General features: G+C 48.2%; 1 protein-coding gene across 8 annotated transcripts in view; it reads right to left on the bottom strand.

Moving 5' to 3' along the window:
- Window positions 1-19,150, bottom strand: part of PPP1R12B (protein phosphatase 1 regulatory subunit 12B) — a 130,365-nt gene that overhangs the window by 52,414 nt on the left and 58,801 nt on the right. For 6 of the 8 annotated variants that reach the window (XM_032132789.1, XM_032132787.1, XM_032132791.1 and 3 more), the window contains exons 13-15: window positions 13,921-14,106; window positions 13,198-13,383; window positions 72-162 (exon numbers count right to left, since the gene is read on the bottom strand). In XM_032132789.1, coding sequence (XP_031988680.1) covers window positions 72-162; window positions 13,198-13,383; window positions 13,921-14,106 — 463 coding nt within the window. The remainder of the gene's footprint in view (window positions 1-71; window positions 163-13,197; window positions 13,384-13,920; window positions 14,107-19,150) is intronic. The other 2 variants (XM_032132793.1, XM_032132794.1) reach the window with 2 other exon arrangements.

Genomic DNA, 19,150 nt, shown 5'->3' with positions numbered 1-19,150 from the left:
AGCTTTGCTGGGCAATCAGTTCATCAGGTCTCTTCACCCTACACACAAATGTGAGCATTTGCATTCTTTACCTGGGTAGATCTGCGAGTCTGCCGGGCCTGTCTGGATCGTGCCTTCCTCAGTGATTCCGCTTCCTCATCCCGCACCGGAGTCAGATATGACCTGGGAAAAAAAAAAAGGTGCAGAAGAGGTTAAAGTAAAAGCAGATGATCTGCCTTCCTGTCTCTGTAGACTCCTGAGCTATTATTCTCTTTCTCATGGACAAAAATTAATTTTAGCTCCATCTGCTATTGCTGTTTCTCTGGGACAACCTCCCCATGAGCACACAATACACACGTTCACAGCACCTTCTCCCAGAGCCTCTAAATAAACCCTTTAGTGCTGGACATGTTCTGTTAAAAAGGTGCACCTATTCTCTAAACTATTTGCTCCATTCCAAACCATGGCATCATTAGAAAAAGAACCCCACTCCTCATAAAGGCCCTCTCACTCAGACAAAGATCTCAGAACAGAAATCCTGCGCTGGTGCATTCCTCAGACCCTCCTTCCTGTCATTATAGTCACGATCATATTCCTGCAATCTGCTGCCTTCATCAATATGAAACCCATCACGCCAGGAACCGCTGAACTGCAGGCATCACGGAGACACACGCCTTGGAAAGAGCAATGGAATTAAATAAATGACCTTCACACTCTGTGTAAGCCAAGCTCCTTAACGCTGAAAAACCTACAGTTAAAAACACAGACCTGGGCACAACTGGATTTCATCAAAGATGGGAGAATTCAAGAGAATTATTCACATGAAAATACATAAACTGCACCCTCTGCCCCGGCACCGACTGGGAGGAACTGGTGAGGAATTGGGGAGTGCTCTGAGTCAAGGAGTTCACAGCAGTAAATGATTTCCATGCTGGAGGAGAGGCTTCAGTCTAATGAACAGTTCATTAAACTTGACTCTTTAGCCTGGTTAATAGGAAATGATTATTCACACTGTCCCACTGTACAGGGATGAGGGTGCTGGAATGTTCTGTGCAGATCTATCACTGCCAGGTTAACACTGTACCAGAGGTCTGGATGTGTCCAAAGGGCAGTGAGCTAAGTGAGGGATGAAGGTGAATCACTTACTTTGTCCTTGGACTCTTTTCCTGGTTTTAGTAGACCATCTTCATGGAAAAGGTAATGAGCTGAAGAGGATTTGCACCCGATCCAGTATGTTAAGACATTTATTAGAAAGTTCACTAAACTGCTGCACTGTGACAGAACCACAGAGAATCAGGAAATTTGGATCATTCTAAAATAATCTGCCATGGTGGGTTTTATCCACCCTCAGGACCTGCATTCAGTGCTGGTTCAGCTGTGCAGCAAATGCAGCCTGGCTTCCAAGGAGGAATCCCCTTCACAGGGGCACAGACAGTCACCTCCCAGCTCCTCAGGGGTTGTGGGGCTCACGTGAGAGTCTTCTCACCTGAAACTGGTGCAAGAATTTGACCTCATAAATAACACCCCGAACATCTCTGATCTCCAGAGGCCAAGGAAATTGCAAAGGATCGAGTCTGTGCCAGGGATGCTGCACTGGAGACTCCTGGAGGGGCAGGCACTGATCTCTGCTCTCTGTGACCGGGCACAGGACCCGAAGGAATGACATGAAGCTGTGTCAGGGCAGGTTCAGGCTGGATATTGTGAAAAAGGTTCTTCCTCCAGAGGGTGCTGGGCACTGCCCAGGCTCCCCAGGCAATGGGCACGGTCCTGAGGCTGCCAGAGCTCCAGGAGTGTTTGGACACCGCTCCCAGGGATGCCCAGGGTGGGGTTGTTGGGGTGTCTGTGCAGGGCCAGGATTTGGACTTGATGATCCCTGAGATCCCTTCCCACTCAGGAGATTCCACGATTCTATGAACTGTGCCCTGGGAGTTCCATCTCCCTGCCTGCAATGGAGATGTCCCCAGCCGAGGGCTTGCAGAGCTGCACTCCCAGGGTGTCATTTATCACCTTCATGAGGAGCCTCCAGCACAGCCCATGTGGATGCACTGCAGAGGAGCTCATTTCTTCCCATTGATTATCCAGACAGACACATGAGCTGTGATGGATATGCCAACACGGGAAGCGCCTACACTTCAGAGGGATGATTGTCTCCCAAAAAATCTGCTGTTTCATGAACAAAAAAGCTGCTGTTTGATGAGTGAAAGCTGTGCAACTCCTAATTTTGCAGAGCATGAGCTCTCCTGCTCTCCCTGCTGCAGTGTGTGCACTGTCCAGGTAATGGCACATTAAGGAAACAATAAGCATTTTCTGCAGCTTTTGACACAAGCAGAATCACTGCTGTTTGCCCAGCAGCCAGAAGCAATAAGCCACCTAGAGGAAGAAGGCATTTGCAAAATATACTGCAAATGAAGTTCAGAGCAATAGTAAAAAAAGTATAAATTCCTGAAATATATAAACCACGTAAATTTGTAGCTCAGTATGGTAGGCAGTTTACTGCAACGGCTTTGAATCAGTGGAATTTAAATCAGTGGAATTTACTCTGCACTGAGGACACAGGTATGCAGGAGCTACAGGTACAGAGAGGACAAAACAGGTTTTCAATTGAGTTTCAGGAAAGGTTTGGCAAATCCGTGGGGACCAGGTCAGCCCCAGGCATGGGGAGGGCTCTGCAGCAGAGGCAGCCCAGGCACTTTGCAGGAGGCTGCAGGATTCCCTCGGTGCAGTTCAGCCACAGCTTTGCTGTGGGTATGGCAAGAGAAAAACCATTTTGGGTCTCTTAGCCCATCATCCTCCAAGGCTTTTTCCTTCTGCTCTCCCAGAATTTATACAAAAATACAGATATGTTACAGCATCATTAGCAATTCTGGGAGTCCAGCCTGTAAGAGGGACTTGATCCTCAGCTGAGCACATCCTGCAGGTCAGCACGGCTCAGCCTGGGCCGCAGCCGCAATCGATCGCCAACTTTCGGGTTCTTTCCATTTACACAATTCATCACTTCCTGGAGCTCACCCAAAGCCATTTACAGCATGAGATAACCGAATTTTCTGAGGCAAGTCAGCAGAGCCACTGCATAGTGACAGAGCTGGTTTCTGTGAGGGAGCAGCTACAGCCTGTTCCAGGTGCCAGAGGAGGGGCTGTGCTGGCAGTGCCTGTAACTGCACACAGCAGCCCAGCCCTGCTGGCAGTGCAGGCCCAGGTGTGCCCTGCTCAGGATCTCGTGTGACTTGCTTTTTAATTTGGGGGGAAGGGAGGGAAAAGACAGATTTTACAATGTGTTGCTTTGCTTACAAACAGAATTTTGAGAGACCTGAGTGTGCTAAATGGGCTGGAAGAGAGAAAGAGAACAAACGCACAGGAAGGAGACAGCGAGTCAGATGCAGCTCAGGGCTGGGCTGGGCTGGATGGCACAGGCAGAGCAACACGCTGCTCTCCAAAGCAGAAACACTGCAGAGCACAGCAGGCTGCAGGGCACAAGCACCAAATGGGGTGTGAGGCAGCCTCTGAACAATGCACAGAGTTTTTAATTATGTTTTAAAGGAACACGCTGCTTGCTCAAGTGCAGTGCCTGTGACATCCTATTAATTCAAGCAGATATCTCAGGATCCAAGCAGATCTTCAAAGGAACAGCCCTATGTGTTGTGTTTCCTTGCAATAAGCTTTCTCTGAGAAATACTTGCAATAAGAGCAGCCATCACACCAAGCTCAAGGCATGTATAAAGCAGAACAGATTTTTACCAGAGTTTTGGCTGTAAGTTCAAGGAGAAGAATAGAAATTGTTCAAGATGTGTATATGAGAGTCAGCAAAACCACTGCAGAGGTTTACAGCTCTCACAGACAGAGACAAGCGTGTCCTGCTGCCCTGAGAGAGCTACAGGCTTCTGGTTTGTGTATTAGCTAGGAAAAAACCTGGTAACTGACTGATGAACCTGGCTCCCACTTAATTCTGGCTATTTTCAAGAAAACACCTATTTTTCTCTGTCAACTCTTTCATCAAGGACAGCATAACTCACACGGATCCCAACTACTCATCACCATGTCAAGGCAAAAGGAGCTGCAATACCATACTAATAAAAGGGGAGATTCAACCTGGGAAATAGGAAGGCTGAATATACAGGCTGGTAAACCAGGAATACAAGAGCAAGTCTGTATGTTAGAGAACCCTGGCCAGAGGAAAAGAAATTATTGTGACGAGAAACCCCTGCCAAATCAAGGGTGAATGATGCACAAAAAAGAGTTACAATACCCTGATGGTTGGTGCACAGGTAACAAGAACAAAAGATTTATTTCTCCAAGAAATATCCAGTCTTCTGATAATTGTTTTACAACACTGGTCTCTTTTCCTGCCATCCTGAACTCCTTCAGGCACTCAGAGCTTGAAGCGTTTCTGGCAAACACCATTCACCACCATGGAGTCCTTTGGCAGAACATCACCAAGTCCCAGAGGGAACAGCAAGAATGTGCAAAACTTGGGAGTTTTACATCACCTACATGTGGCAGAGCAGCTGTGGCTGCCCCATCCCTGGAAGTGTCCAAGGCCAGGCTGGACACGGCTTGGAGCCACCTGGTCTAGGGGAAGGTGTCCCTGCCCATGGCAGGGGGTGGAATTAGATGAGCTGTAAGTTCCCTTCCAACCCAAAGCTTTCTGGCATTCTGTGAAGACCTGGCAACAAATTTGGAAGCTAAACACTCACTAAGTTCTACAGCCACCCTCTTCTCAGACTGGGTTAAAGGAATTTCGTTCTGCTGTCAGGACTGAAAACTGAGATACACCCCCACATGAGCTGCACGGGGCCACGACAAGGTTCCCTCCATCCCTGTCAGGTCCATCTTCAATAAATCCAGGTCCCACAGCCAGCACAGTAAGAACAGGAGTTGCACCAGTAACTGGTTCATCATTACAGTTGCTCCCAGTCTCTGGGAATGAGACTCTGCTGATTGTGAACTGGGGCTGGGCTTGTTGGGGCTCTTCTGGAGGAAAGCTCTTCCTAGGCCCTCTGCAAATCCTCCCACCTCTTTCTAGCTTAGAAGTGACTCTGAACTACACTCTCTAGACTAGAACCAACAGTGACAGTTTTCTTGGAAGCCAGGACAGACTTCTGGCTCTTCCAAATCCAGGTAACACCAGTAAGGGGAGCCAGGCACACGTGTGGCTCTCTGTACACAAGGAGGTTCGTTCAGCACACGGAAAGCCATGTGGCTACTCAGACTCTAAAATGTTTGAAATTTCTCCTCTTAAGAAGAGTACAGTATCCCTACTCCAAACACTGCGGTGATTCTTAAAAAGTCTTTGTCACACGTATATCTATTTCTCAGGCATACACACACGTATATATGTTTATATATACATGTACATATCTTAAAAACTCACATGCACTCTGAAAAAAGAAAGATAAGAAAAAAACCCTCAGCAAAAGCCTCAAGTACAGATACTGTTCCCCTGGAAACAACTGGAAAAGTACAGCATCCCAGCAATGCATTCCTACAAACTGGAGAGTTGCCATCAGCAAATAACTATCCATAAGCTGGAGGAGGGAGGAGAAGCAAGTGCAAGTTTTGCAGGCAACAATGCTGACAGCAGTTCCCAAAATACAATTCTTTAAGTTAGATAATGAACTATGTCCCCAGCAGCAAGTCAATCATTGGCAACTACATGGAAACAGTCGAAAAAGAAACTTTCCTGCTCTCTTATCCAAGCAACAGGTTTCGGTTCTTCCCTGAATTTATCCCTGTGCTGACATGTTCTGCCCATCAGCCCACTGCAACTGGAAACAGTCATTAGAGAAACTGTCAGAAGCTGGATGTGCTCTGTCTTTCCAGGCAGGAGAGAAGGGTAACACATCAGACTGCGAGTGTTGGAGCTGGGAATGAGGGGGGAGACAGCCTGACAATGCCGAGTTATTTAATAAGCTGAGGACAGAGGGATAACAAGATCATAGTCCTAAAGCCTTTCACAGCTGGCTCGAAAAGCCTGGGCTGAGAATTCCCCATTTTCAGGCCTTTGCTGCTGGGAGCTGTCGTTGTGTTTCAATCTGGACAATGAATTCTCAGCTCGTGCAAGTTTCAGTGTCTGAATTTCAGCCCTTTGGTTACAGGTTGATTAGCAGCTTCACTAGCAGCAGATTAACCTCTTTATTTCCCACAGCTCTGCTTCACTCAACATGTTCAGGTGCTGATCCAAGAGATTAAGAGATTTGTGATCTTTGCCACTTGTTAATCAAAACAACCAGCTCCCTTTATCCCTGCAGAACTCCTGTTTCCACGGGACGTTTACAATGGGGTGAGGTTACACGTGTGACAGCTGAGACTACAGGAACACTTCTCATCAGGGAGGTCTGGACAATTTTGCCTGTCCTTTCCCATGCCCTGTCCCTGGAAGTGCCCAAGGCCAAGTTGGACGGGGCTTGGAGCAACCTGGGATAGTGGAAGGTGTCCCTGCCCGTGGCAGGGGGTGGGATGAGATGAGCTGTAAGATCCTGACCAACCTCCCAACCCAAACCATTCCATGGTTCCATGTTCAGTTCTGTGTGTGTCCCTCAGACAGCAGAGCTGCTCCTTCTGTGCTGTGTCTCCACCATGTCCCCACGGCAGCTCCTTGTGCCTCCTTAGCTGTCGGGACTGCACCAATATGAGGTGAGGAGTGCTTGGGTTGCAGATCCAGCTGGGAACACAGCCCTGCAATCCCTCTGCCAGAGGAATAAAATACAGCATTGGTACTCCTGAGAGCTCACCAAGTTTGGGGCTGGGGGAGTCAGCACATACATGAGAAGCTTTTAATGATCTATGTAATCCCTTCACATTAATTAATGTCACTCAGCATTATGGTGAAGAGTGAAAAGGCAACAAACATCACAGTGATCACATTCCCTAAACTGGCTGCCATAACTGTTGCTGTGAACTCAGACCTTTAAACTTCTGCCAGCAGAAGAGCACATGTACTTGTTTAAAAAACAAAAGAATTCAAGAATTCTTTCTGTAAGAGAAAAGCAGAGAGTGCTGCAACCCCAGAGCAGAGGCAGCCAACAGCACCTGAAGTGAGAGTATGACCGGTCTCTGAGACACTGAATGTGTCAGCTGTGACCCTCACAAGTGCAAAGCTTACCAGGAGGGAATATTTTGGAATTGTTTGTGTTCAGCACAGGACTTTGGGTGTCAATACACAGCACTGGGTGGGTTGTCACTGTGACAGGGAACAGCGTGCACTGTCTGCAATACTCAGGAGCTGCATCCTTGCATTAAAAATCTGCTGCAGGAACTGGAGCAGGATGGACTCCACTTCCTGCCACTGATAGAGGAAACCAATGTCCTGCCTCTGCCAGCATCCTTCTCATTTGCAACTGAACCAACACAATTTGACATTTTTAACAACTTTCAGCAGACTTGTTACGGCTTTCCCAAAAGCTGGTTTACATTCTGAAACAGGAAATTTTCCAGGGCAGAAAATCCCCACAGAAAAAAAAAATTAACTTGGCACAACTCTGACTATTTGGGAAATTGTCTTTTGCAACAAAAAAATAAAGTAAAATCAAAACTTGATAAAGAAGGTTCAGCTACTGAACCAGATAAGCCAGAGCAGCGATGTTCGCCTGCCAGTGCATCCCAGCAGCCTTCCACTGCCACCTTGTGGGAGAAGGAGACGCCTGAACAGCTCAGGAACAGAATCACAGATCAGCCCCAGCTGAATTACACAAAATATCACTGAATATTAATAATGTATCAAAGATTTCCATTTCCTACTGAGCTTACATTGCAATTTCTTAGCCTGAGGCTTTGGTTCAATTTCCAGTGTCCACTGTTCTCAGGGACAGAAGATTAATTAAGTCTGCACAAAAACTTTTCAAATAGAAATCCCAGGGAGGTTTCCTGTCTTCCTTGGCTCCTCCACCTGTCACATCCCCAGGTCAATACTGCGGAACACAGAATTTACCAGAGTAGCTGATTTAGTGCCGAATTAGCTCTCAGCGACACATAGGATCTTACAAATATTTCAGGTACATCCTTGTCTTTAATGACCATTTTGGACACAGAGAAGTAGCTGAACCCGTCAAAGTTAGTAAAGCCCAGACCCTGAACACCCAGGCAGTGGCACTGGGATGGCACCAGAGCCAGAAGGTGCCATTACTGCTGTTCCACCGAGGGTGAAGTGCGTGCAGCAGGGCAGTGGTTCCCATTAGTAAGCCAAGAGGAATTGCACACAAACTCAGCATGGACAGGGCTGGGGAAAGGCAGTTTTACCTTCTGCTTGCTCCACGCTGCCAAGCTGCAGTTCTTTTACAATGCTTAGGTCAAGTGGTCCCTGCTTCCTTCCCTTGACCATTCCTGAAGGATCCCGCATGGATTCCTGCTTTTGTTAGCAGGCCAACCTACAGCCTGGACTCCCCCGCCCAAAGCAAATGCCAAAATATCCACCCCCCTTCCTCTGAGCCCTGCGTGGATAAAGCCCTGGCAGCTGAGCATGCAGCACACACCTGCTCGCCACCCTTACAGGAAACCACACTGACCCCGGCCCACACCTCGACCTTACTCCAAATAAAAATGCAGCCTGATTTCTGATCCAGCAGGAGCAATCTCGCCTCTTCCCAACATGGACAACCCCATGGCCAGCAGAATTCCTGCCCTCCCACGTCATCTGCACCAGCAGCCTTTGAAAAAAGGGACAACTTTATCTGAAAGCGATTAACTGCAGAGGCAGTGGCAGAGAAATGCTGTTACAGCAGGTGCCAGATGATCGTTCAGTTCTTCACGAGAGAGAGAAACCTCTTAACTTCTTGTTGTCCACTGTGTAGTGTGGACAGGAATCCTTCCCTTGCCTTGTAGCACCTCCTTGCATGAGCACCCCACCACTCTGCTTCCCCAGGGACCTGTCCCAGGAGATTAGGACCACTCAGCTTTACATCAGTCAGTGATAAGGATTGTAGAGTTAAATGCTATTTAAAAAAAGGTAGCAGCGAGCTATTGCTCACAGCCTTTTCTGCCAGTTCCTCTCAAGCGACATTTAAATACACCTTAAATGCAAATCTCATCGTTTAACTTTCACAGAGATCAGGGGCTTTTATTCTATTTGTCAGACCATAAGGGTTAAGGGACCTATCAGGTGCCACATCCGTGCTCTTCCCAGAGGACACACACTCGGAATGCCCACAGGACAAGAACCATGAGGTAAAAGGACTTGCGAAAAAATGTTCATCTAACAGTACTGGTGGAGGAGGATTCAGTTATTAATATATTAATAATATATGCTACTATAATTAGCAGCTGGATCCTTAGAATGAAAAATAAATTCCTCTTGGGAATGAAGCAGGAAACAGAAGTGTTTGTCAAACACATTTACCTGGCACATCAGTGAGCTTCCTTCAGCTGAAAAACATTTCTAGGGGAAACTCTGGAGGGCAAGAAGGCATGGGCTGAACAGGGCCACCAGCCCCACAGCTGCCCAGAAAACAAGCCCACCTCACTCCTACTCCAGATTTATCTTGGAATCATGGAATGGTTTGGGTTGGAAGGGACCTTAAAGCTCATCTAGTTCCACCCCCTGCCATGGGCTGGGGCACCTTCCACTATCCAAGGTTGCTCCAAGCCCCATCCAGCCTGGCCTTGGACACTGCCAGGGACAGGGCAGTTAAGTGAGAAACTGGTCAGAATAAATTAAAAAGTAAGGAGGAGAGAGAAGAGTTTCCTGTCTCTAAGAGTATGCCTGATGGCAAGTGCTGGAACCACCCTGCTGGAACCTTCCTGAGGAACACGAAGAACCCACACAAGAGTTCAGTTGTATAAACACAGTGATGGGAGGTAAAAGAATTAAAATCCTAATTCTTGCCAAACCAGGAGAGATTTCAAATTCAATAGTCCTTTTAAACTGGCCACATAACTGAGAGCACAGACCCGCCTTCCAGAAGTTCTCAGGCAAAATGTATCTCACCCCATGTGCCAGCTGTGGGCTGCACGGTTGCCTTTCCAGCTGTTCTGGGAACTAAAACTTCCAGAGTATGAAAAGCTTCAGCCAGATCTCCCAGCCTTCCAGCACAGGTATCTCACGGCTCAAGTGATATTCCAGTATGGCAGGATCTCCTGCAGCCCCCTTCTCAGCCCAGGGAACAGAGCTCCAAGCAGCCCGGACCTGTGACACCAGGAATACTCTGGCAGGGGCTGAGGTGCTGGACTCCCGGGAGAAGCCGCGAGCAGAGCCCTGCACTGAGCGTGCACAGACAAGGGTACAGAGAACTTGGGGATGAAGCTTTTCGTGGCACTAGAGGCCGCTGTCACCCTGGATGAAGGTGGATAATCCAGCCCTGGGCTCCAACCAACAGGATGCCCCCATTCCCCACCACCTGCGGGCACCCTGCAGAAACGAGGAAGCTGTTAGTTCTGTCCTGGCAAGAACAGGGTCTGTGTGAGGTACTGTAGGCACAACATCCACACAGCTGAAATCCACCCTCAAACAGGGCTGTTTGAGTTCAGTGGACAAACACTGACAATGGGAGACAATTTGCTTTTGGCAGGAGATCATCCAAACGGCCAGACTGCACCATTCATCAGGAGCTCCAAAATTCCCAGAAAAAACCCCAAAGCAATTGCCTGGCACGAGCACTGGCTGTGGCAGATGGTACGTTTCCAGCTCCCGGCAGCAGCAGCACACCGCAGGGCTGCAGAGGAGCATCAGGAGGCTGGGATGTGCAGCAGGACACGTGGAACACATGTGGCAGCAGCTGGGCTGAACCTCTGGGACATGCAGCCCCAGCCCCGGCCCCGACCGGGCACAGTCCAGCCGGCACCACACGGGCCTAAAACGGACTCTGCTCTGCTGCCCCTCTGCTGGTTCTTTCCTCCCCCTTGTAATTTACACTATTTTCCAGCTACTGGAGTGTTTCCTGACCAATTCAGCTGGAAAACAAGGAGCAGGTGAAGCACCATGGGTCAAACGCTGTGGAGGGGCAGGGTAAGGCTTGTTGGCCACCACAGGATGCAAACCAGCACTCCAGAGCCCTCTGCCAGTCGTTCTTCCCCAGCCCTAAGGAGCCTCTTCTGCTTTAACCTTTTGGCTTCACACAGATAATTTTAAGGCCACAAGTTCGGAGACATCCCTGTGATCTAATATTAGATGATGAGCCTGTTTATGTTTTTGTTGCTAAGAGCAAGCTGGCGCACTGGAAACACCGAAGCAGCCCAAACACTCCTGCAACAGCTGCCGCTGAGAACTGAAATCCATACAGCACTGCCCTGACAACTGTTTGCCATTTGCCTTTTTATTTTACTGGAATTGGTCTCCTTCCCAAATAAGCTCTTCCCATTTAGGTGACTTCTCCTGTCTCCCTGGGTCCATGTTTCCTAGTTTCAATATGCAGGTAGCTCTACCCCACTGTGAGGACGTACATTCATCAGTAAGGTTTCCTCTCCCATGAGAACAATGTATAATTTCTGGGCTTTTTTCCTCTCAGTAGCTTCAAACCATCAATTGAAGGTGGGAGGAATTTTCTGGTGTTTTCTCTTTACATTACCATAATTCACAGGAGATGGTTCTCTAATAAAAATGCAGGAGACAAACAGATCTTCTGTATTATTTATAGAAACAGATTTGGCAGCAAATGCCAATGCAGTAATATTAATGGATGCTTTTTTGGGTATCTACAAGTAACCATCCCAGTCCAGTTCTCTGTCTGCAGACAGTGCCAGAAGTCTGGGGGGCACTTTGTGCAGCCCATTTCTGCAGGGAAAAATCTGCTTCTGCAACTTGATTCTGGGCTTGCCAAAATGGAGAGACCATTGTGAAATGTCTGAAGTGAGAACTGAGAGCACAGTACTCACTCTGTTCTCTTCCACAACCTCACTGGGCACTGGCAATATCTTTTGGCAGCTCATCTCGATTCAATTGCAAATGACCCCAACCCAAGTGACCTCCTGCAACTCCACAGGAGCACACAGAGGCACTTCCAGAGCTAACACAAGTGTCTTCACACCAACAATACCCTGCAGTGGCTACTGCAAACTGTCCCTGCACACAAAGCTGGTGAATGTGGCTCCAGAATGTTTGCAATACCTTCCAAGTGCTCCCTGTGCTAGCTCTGGGAAAAGGAAAAAAAAAAAAAAAAAAAAAAAAAAAAAGGAAAAAAAAAAAACCCAAACAGAAGTTTGAGTATTTTCCAACAGCACAACCCACCTTGCTTGGAGGATGTGCTGCAGGTGAAGCTGAGCAGCAGCTAAGCCCCACCACCTTTAGCCTTGTAAGCTGATAATTCCCATTATTGCTTTTGCCATCCCTCGGCCTCAGGCCATTTAAGATGTGTCAGAGCACTATCTGCACTCAGGAAGTGCTGTATTTCAATAAATCACTGACAGTTTGGAAGAATCCATGCACTATATACTCTGCATGAACTCGTTGCTGACTAGAAACAGTCAGTTCATCGCTGTATTTTATTTATTTCTATTTGCTTTCACTGATGCCATTAGAAGAGACAGATTTTGGAAAAGTTAACCTGTTTGCAGGAAGAATATATGGATCATTGCATATTCTGTAATTAATGCACAGGGTAAAGTTCCTTTAAAAAGAGCTCTGGCTCCCCAGGTTTGTATTTCCCCAGTCTTAAAATAACACCATGTGATAAGAAAGAGATACCACCAGCTGGAGTCAGAGTCATTCCCAATGCTGTTACTGCTGGAATGGCCTCAGCTGCACATGGCAGACTCCTACCTCTGGCCTTTCCAGTCAGTCAAAGCCCTACCTGCTGCTGGAGTCCATCTCCTACTGTGTCACACACCTACATGCCCCAGGAATGTTTGTTTTCTCCCATTAACTGCAGAGGGAATCTGGGGGACCTGTGCAGCACAATGTTTCCATTGGGGCATACGTAAACACAGCTGAGCCAAATCAGAGGGACAGGTTTTATCTGAATGTATCTCAGTACAATGGTCTTTATAGGATGGGATTCATTTTACAGAACTCACTGCAAGTGGCTGCTCTGCTGTGTGTCCCTACAAACACACTGGGATAGGGCTGAGATTAGTACTGAAGAAAAAGGCTGAGATACTGAAGAGACAAGTAGAAAATTATGAAACTAAATTTAACCTACAAGCCAGTGATGACTCAGTTCAAAATCTTCAGACAGAGTAGGGACAGCAGCCTGGGAACTTCATGGAGCACCTAAAAACCAGTTCTTACACCCCCACCATCACCACCACGTGAGAGCTGCCCACGGAGGGGGCCACCAGAGCCCACTCCTCACTGACCTTCTGCGCTCCCTGGCCTCCTCAGCTGAGAGGTCCTTCCCCGGGGCGGAGGCAGCCCCGGCATTCACGGTGCCGTTGGCAGCGCCGAGCACAGCACGGTTTGTGATTACACCTAGAGGGGTGCTGGCACAGCTGCCCTCTGCGTTTTTCTCTACAGCAGAATCAGTTTGTTGCCTGAAAGGGGCTCTGAAATAGAGAAGACATATGGAAAGCAAAGCAAGTGAACTCCAGTGCTGACCGAGCCCAACCTCCTCGAGGGAGCATGGACAGTTCATCCTCCTCGCTTTACACTCATGTGCTCGTAGAGAGCAGTCACAGCAAAATGAATTTTACAAAACTTGGAGAAGAATGAGCAGGAGGAATTAACAGCCTTCACATCCCTGTTAGTAGTAAAAATGATTAAAAAAATGTACCTGGTGAATAAGCAGAAGGAAAGAACTCCAAGAGCTTGTACACCGAGCGCCCGAGGGCAGCCTGAGCACGCGCTGTGTCACAGGGACAGAAGGCACAAGGGACACACTGTGGACTGTCACCAGCCTGCCAGTCACACCCACCACTGGAACTGTCCAACACCACCATCCTGGGATTGCTTATCATTCTGGAATTGCTTATCAGCACTTCCCATGGGGAAGCACACCTTCAATCCCTAACCCACTCCAGAACTCAAGAACTTCCAACCCAAACGCTGACTTTTGGAGCTTTATCTCCGCTGGGAGCCATTACCTGGTGTTGTGGCAGGCTGAAGCAGGAGTGTTCACACCGAGAGATGTGGGACAGCAAGAGACAGGTTGCCACGGGGTGCCCGGGGAGGTAGATGAGCCAATGGCAGTGGGTGAGGTAGCTAGAGATGGACTGCGACTGGCTGAAATGTAGGGACTGCTCAGGTCACTACTTCTACCAAATGAAGCACTGTAAAACATCACAAAATCACGTCCTTCAGAGCACAGTAAATATTCAACAGCACATCCCACAGCTGGGCTGGCAGCTGGGAAGGGAGCAGGTACCACATGGCAGCAAAACGTGTGCAAGGAGATCAGAGAGCGGCGGAGCTGTCGTCCGTCGCCCACACAGGCCAGCGCCAGCAGAGCCCTGCTTAGCTAAGCCCAGCTCAGTTCCAGCGAGAATAATGGCGTGGGGGTGAGTTGGGAAGGATCAGGGAAGGAAAATCCCTGCTGCAGTGAAAGCAGGGCACATGGAGCACCCTGTGCCCTGAGGAAAGGTGGGTGCAAGGATGAGGATGCTTAAAGCAGGAAAGGAGAGAGTGACATAAGCAGGTCTGGCTACATCACCCCTGAGGATGTCCAGGACTTCCAGTTTTAAGAACTTGCTTCCAGTGGCTTGAAGTTTTGGCAAAGATGATCAGTTCAGGCTTTAATTCTCTTTAAGACATGTTTCGCACAAACTGTATTTCTGGAAAATAGCTAGCACAGCTGTCCAAAAATATTCAAGAATGAGCAAGGGAAATACATATTTTGCCAGTTTAAAGCAAACACTGAAAACCAATCTTACTGAAAAGCTGTGTTTGTGTTCATATTTTGGAGAAGAGGGAGGAGGAAAAAAGAAGGGCTCTTATACAAGGATGGACCCTTTCACTTTTTCAAAGAAAATCCAGCCTAAGGGGAGAGAAAATCCGCCCTAATGGGAGAGAAAATCCACTCTAGTGGGAAAAGCTACATATGTCTGAAAACAGACTTGATGAAATCTGGCAGAATCTCCTTCTTGCACATGCCCAAGCCCTGCACACAAGCTGCTCACTGCCTGCACAGAGCAATCCAGTGGGACCTAGGGCCCTGCCACGCCTTTCCCAGCAGCTGGCAGGTCTGGCTGCTACCGGTCAGACTGGACTGTCTGAAGGATCAAAAGTGAGGAAGGCTGGAAGGCTGGCTCCCCTTCTGCATCCTAAAGGCTCCCATGGCAGGGCACATGGAGCCAAAGTGGTTGCACAAGAATAAAAGCTGACCTAGAGGAAACAGCAGGCCAGGACAGAGCTGCAGGTTTTAGGGAAAACCAGGGAAAACAGAATGAAACTGGAAGTCAACTCTAGAGTAAGAATCCAGAGAGCAGCCTGAGGCTGAAACAACACTGGGAAGAGACAGGACCACAGCCAAGGACAGGAGGCCAGAGGAAGGATCCAGTCCTGTTCACCCAGGCACCCAATTTACAAGCCAGTTCTACATGCCAAGGCCCCCAGGCAGCCCAGCATGAGCAGCTGGTCCCTAGGGAGCCAAAGGGGGCAACAGAGCATCTTGGAAGGCCTCCATGGGGCATCCTGGAAGGCCTCCACAGGGACGAACCTCCCATTTGGGCTCGTCAGTTGATGGCTGCCTGCCATATCCAGGTCACACAGGAACAAGCAAGTCATTGTCACCAGGTAGCAACCTCCACCGGAACCTAAACAGAGCTTCCTCTGGAATGCTGGCCCCTGCCTGGAGCATGTGGGAGCAGGAAGTCCTGCTGGAAACAAGTGCCTCCCTTCTTGGCTCTCTGCTCCAGAGGGAAAGGCCAAGCCCTGGAGATGGGCTGGGAGGAGGGTAGGAGTGGGAAGAGGAGCCTGGCTGGGGTGGGCGTGTGGAGCAAGAGGCTGTGGAGTTGCATAAGTGAGTGTTCTGAGGAGAGGATGGCAGTGGGGCCTGTGCCTGGGAAGGAATGAGAAGATCAGCAGGGGAAAAGGTGGTGGCAGCCCTGGGGGAACAGAGTTGATGTGGCATCATCCTAGGGGAGCCCAAGGTAGAGAGTCTGGGGCACAAGGGTGGCCGCAAGAGAGAAGGAACTTGGTCAGGAAGGGAGGATGCAATAGGGTTATCAAGAAAGCCCTGACAAGGATTGTCTTTCAGAAGGGAAAGGTAATGGGTGAGGAGGATGGAAGCAGCACCAGGTGCCTGGGAAAGCAATGATGTGGGGGATGAGAGGGAAGGAGGAGAAGGAATGGAGGCAGAGGGCACAGGGATGGCATTGTGCCAGCTCCAACACACATGGGCAGAGAAATGTGGTGCTGAGGCACCAGGAACATGCTCCTGCTCCCAAGCGAGCCAAGGCACTGCCACCTCTGTGGGAATCCACCTCCCAGCCTGCCCCCCTGCATGGGTGGCCCTGCACAGTGTGTAGGGCACTCCAAGACATTTACTCCATTGTCCACGTTTGATCTGAACGGGACCAGAAAATTGCAACATAAAGGTTAGCCAGGGAATCCTGTTAATTAACAGCTGTGTCCATAGGAGTCTGTGAAAGGGAGGACTACGAATTTATGCTGAAGAATTCAACATTAGAAATAGAAAAAGACACTGGCACACTGCTCATCATTCTCTAACATTATCACCACAACAGAACCGTCAGGGAATGAGCAATGAAATGTAAAGCAACATTTCAAAGCAATAAAAAGAAATACTTCTGAGAACAGCAAAGGCATTAAAAACTTTAACTTAACAACCTTCACACTCTTAAAAAGCTTCCACATGTGCTAATAAAAAAGGTTTGCACAAAGCACATAACTATCTTTTTTAAACACACTGCCATGGGATATTGCAGAGATCAAACTAGGATTTGGGTATGGAAGTTGGCCACAGTGGTGGCTGTTAAGAACAATGGTTAAATATAACCCTTGGCTCCTAAATTCCTGATTGCTGGAAGCAAGGAGAGTGTGGGAGGTGGAAGACTGCTCTGAAGTTATACTGGCTTTTGCAACTTCTCCTTCAAAACCAGCTGCTGTCAGAAACAGTCTGGGCTGCAGGGACTGTTATCCCGGCTCACTGCAATGGCTTTTATGTGACCAGAACCAGCAAGGAGGCATTTGCATAAATGTGAAATGAAGGAGAAACTGTGCAGCTGAAGGATTTCATTCTGGTGCGTGAGCCCTTCCTGGGAGGCAGCACTTCTGGCTGATGTCAAAGGCAGGATGCTGAACTAATCCAACTTGCCATGCCAGTTTTCCTCCATATCCTTTCATATATAGTCAAAGTGACCTGGCTTTTTGAAGGCCAGTACACACTAAAATGGACACCAGGACATCAGAGCAGGGTTCTGTGGATTTCTGGGCCAGTGGTACACACAGAGAAAGCAGGACAAGTGCCAGTACCATGACAGAGAGAGCATCAATATTTGCTTCAAATAAAGCTGAAGAACATTTGTAACATTGCTGCAAGTTATGTTGCTCCCTTTTAGTAAAAAAAAAAAAACCCAGCCTTTTTCCACACCTTAAGATGATCTGCTGCTGTTATTCATTCTATGTTTGGGGGGTCATATAAAACACTTAAAGAACATAACTAGGGTTAGATGGGATATTGGGAAGGAATTTTTCCCTGTGAGGGTGGTGAGGCCCTGGCACAGGTTGCCCAGAGCAGCTGTGGCTGCCCCATTCCTGCAAGTGTCCAAGGCCAGTTTTGTGGAAGGTGTCCCTGTCCATAGCAGGGGTTGAAAGGAGATGGGATTTAAGGTCCCTTCCAACCCAAACCAGTCTGTGATCTTTATGGAGATTAGTCAAATACTGAGGCAAAGGGGAGTTGCAGCTGTACACAGTCATCCCCTCAGTAACATCCAAGCATGTCACATTCCCTTGAATTCTTCCTCTCTAAGTACAAGCTTTTACTTTTTGGAGTTGTGTTCAGAGTTTTGATAGTATCTGGAAATGACAAAAAGCTTATGTCTAACCAGGTTCCTTTCCTCCTCTTAGGGGTGGATGCACAAGGCTGGAGAAATCATAAATTCAATACAATCATATTCCATTTCTCTGTGCTCTCCCACAGAAAACTGTATGGGATAAAGGTCTAATTGATCATGATTTTACTGTGTGTATATGAAATGCAACCCCACTGATCTCTCCTTCAAAAGCACATTTATTCCTACCCGACAAAGGTATTCTATGTACCTGCTTGTGAACCAGTCACTCTTATAAAAGGCCAGAATTCAGCCTTCGTGACACTAATTCAGTATTAGTGACATCTCACTGCAGCCTAAACCTTCCCCACTCTCTGTTACAGTTTAACCAAGGAAATACACTACAACTGTGTGAGTGCAACACTAAATCTGGTGCTGGATTAGCTGGGATAAACCAGCAATGTTTGTAAGATTGCCTGGGGGTGACTGGGCAGTCCCTCAGAGCGGGGAGCAGCAAAGGTGTGCCAGCTGCAAGGGGCAAAAGTTTTCCAATGTAATCAGCTGCAGCTTGTCAGACCAGCTTTGGAGAGAGACAAGCTATGGAGGCTGGGCTGTCATCACATCCCAGGATAGCTGTGAAGTCACTGGAATGGATCAGCAGAGCAAAAGGCTTCTGCTTGAAGGGGCTGCTTCACCTTTTGTGGCAATGGATCTGTACGTGCTCAGCAACTGGCCACACACATCCTTGAGCACCACTTACCTCTACAGCATAAACACTGGAACAAATTGCCTCTTCCTGAGTAACTCAAGCAATTGTTTCATCTTCAGGACAGTTATTAAGTTCAGGGTCTGGAATCTGGTGAAACTCAATCTAAAACCTTGAGCTATTGCTGCTGTTTTCCTTAACCAGAAACACAATGGCTTTGCAGTGTGACATGTTTATTACAGGCTGTTTTGATGGTCTCCAGTATCAGCTGAAATAAAGCTGAGGTGCTGCCACTGCTGATCCTCCTGCTCACAGCTGAGATGAAAACCCAGCAATGCCCTGTTTGCCTCACCAGGGCAGGGCATCGCTTCAGCTCACTCAGAGAGCTATTAGCTGGTACCCCAAGGACACCGAGGCTCTGCCTCCCAAGGGGGTCCAGGACACTGCAGTTACAGAAGTTCTGCCTGGAACTGCCTTCCTGCCTCTGCCAGGCTCCTTTACCAACAATCAGCCTCTACAATGTCACACACCCTGGGCACAAACTGCTTCCTTACTGCCACAAGACAACGGTGGAAGCATCAGTTTTACTCCTTAACAAGTGCTGTACATCACGCACAAGATCACTGCCACTTTCTGATAATACCATAAACATGGGAC

This window comes from Corvus moneduloides, chromosome 24, assembly GCF_009650955.1.
Source record: "Corvus moneduloides isolate bCorMon1 chromosome 24, bCorMon1.pri, whole genome shotgun sequence".
Classification (NCBI taxonomy): domain Eukaryota; kingdom Metazoa; phylum Chordata; class Aves; order Passeriformes; family Corvidae; genus Corvus; species Corvus moneduloides.
The sequence above is the reverse complement of the archived record's forward strand: the minus strand, read 5'-3'. Positions and strand labels throughout refer to the sequence as shown.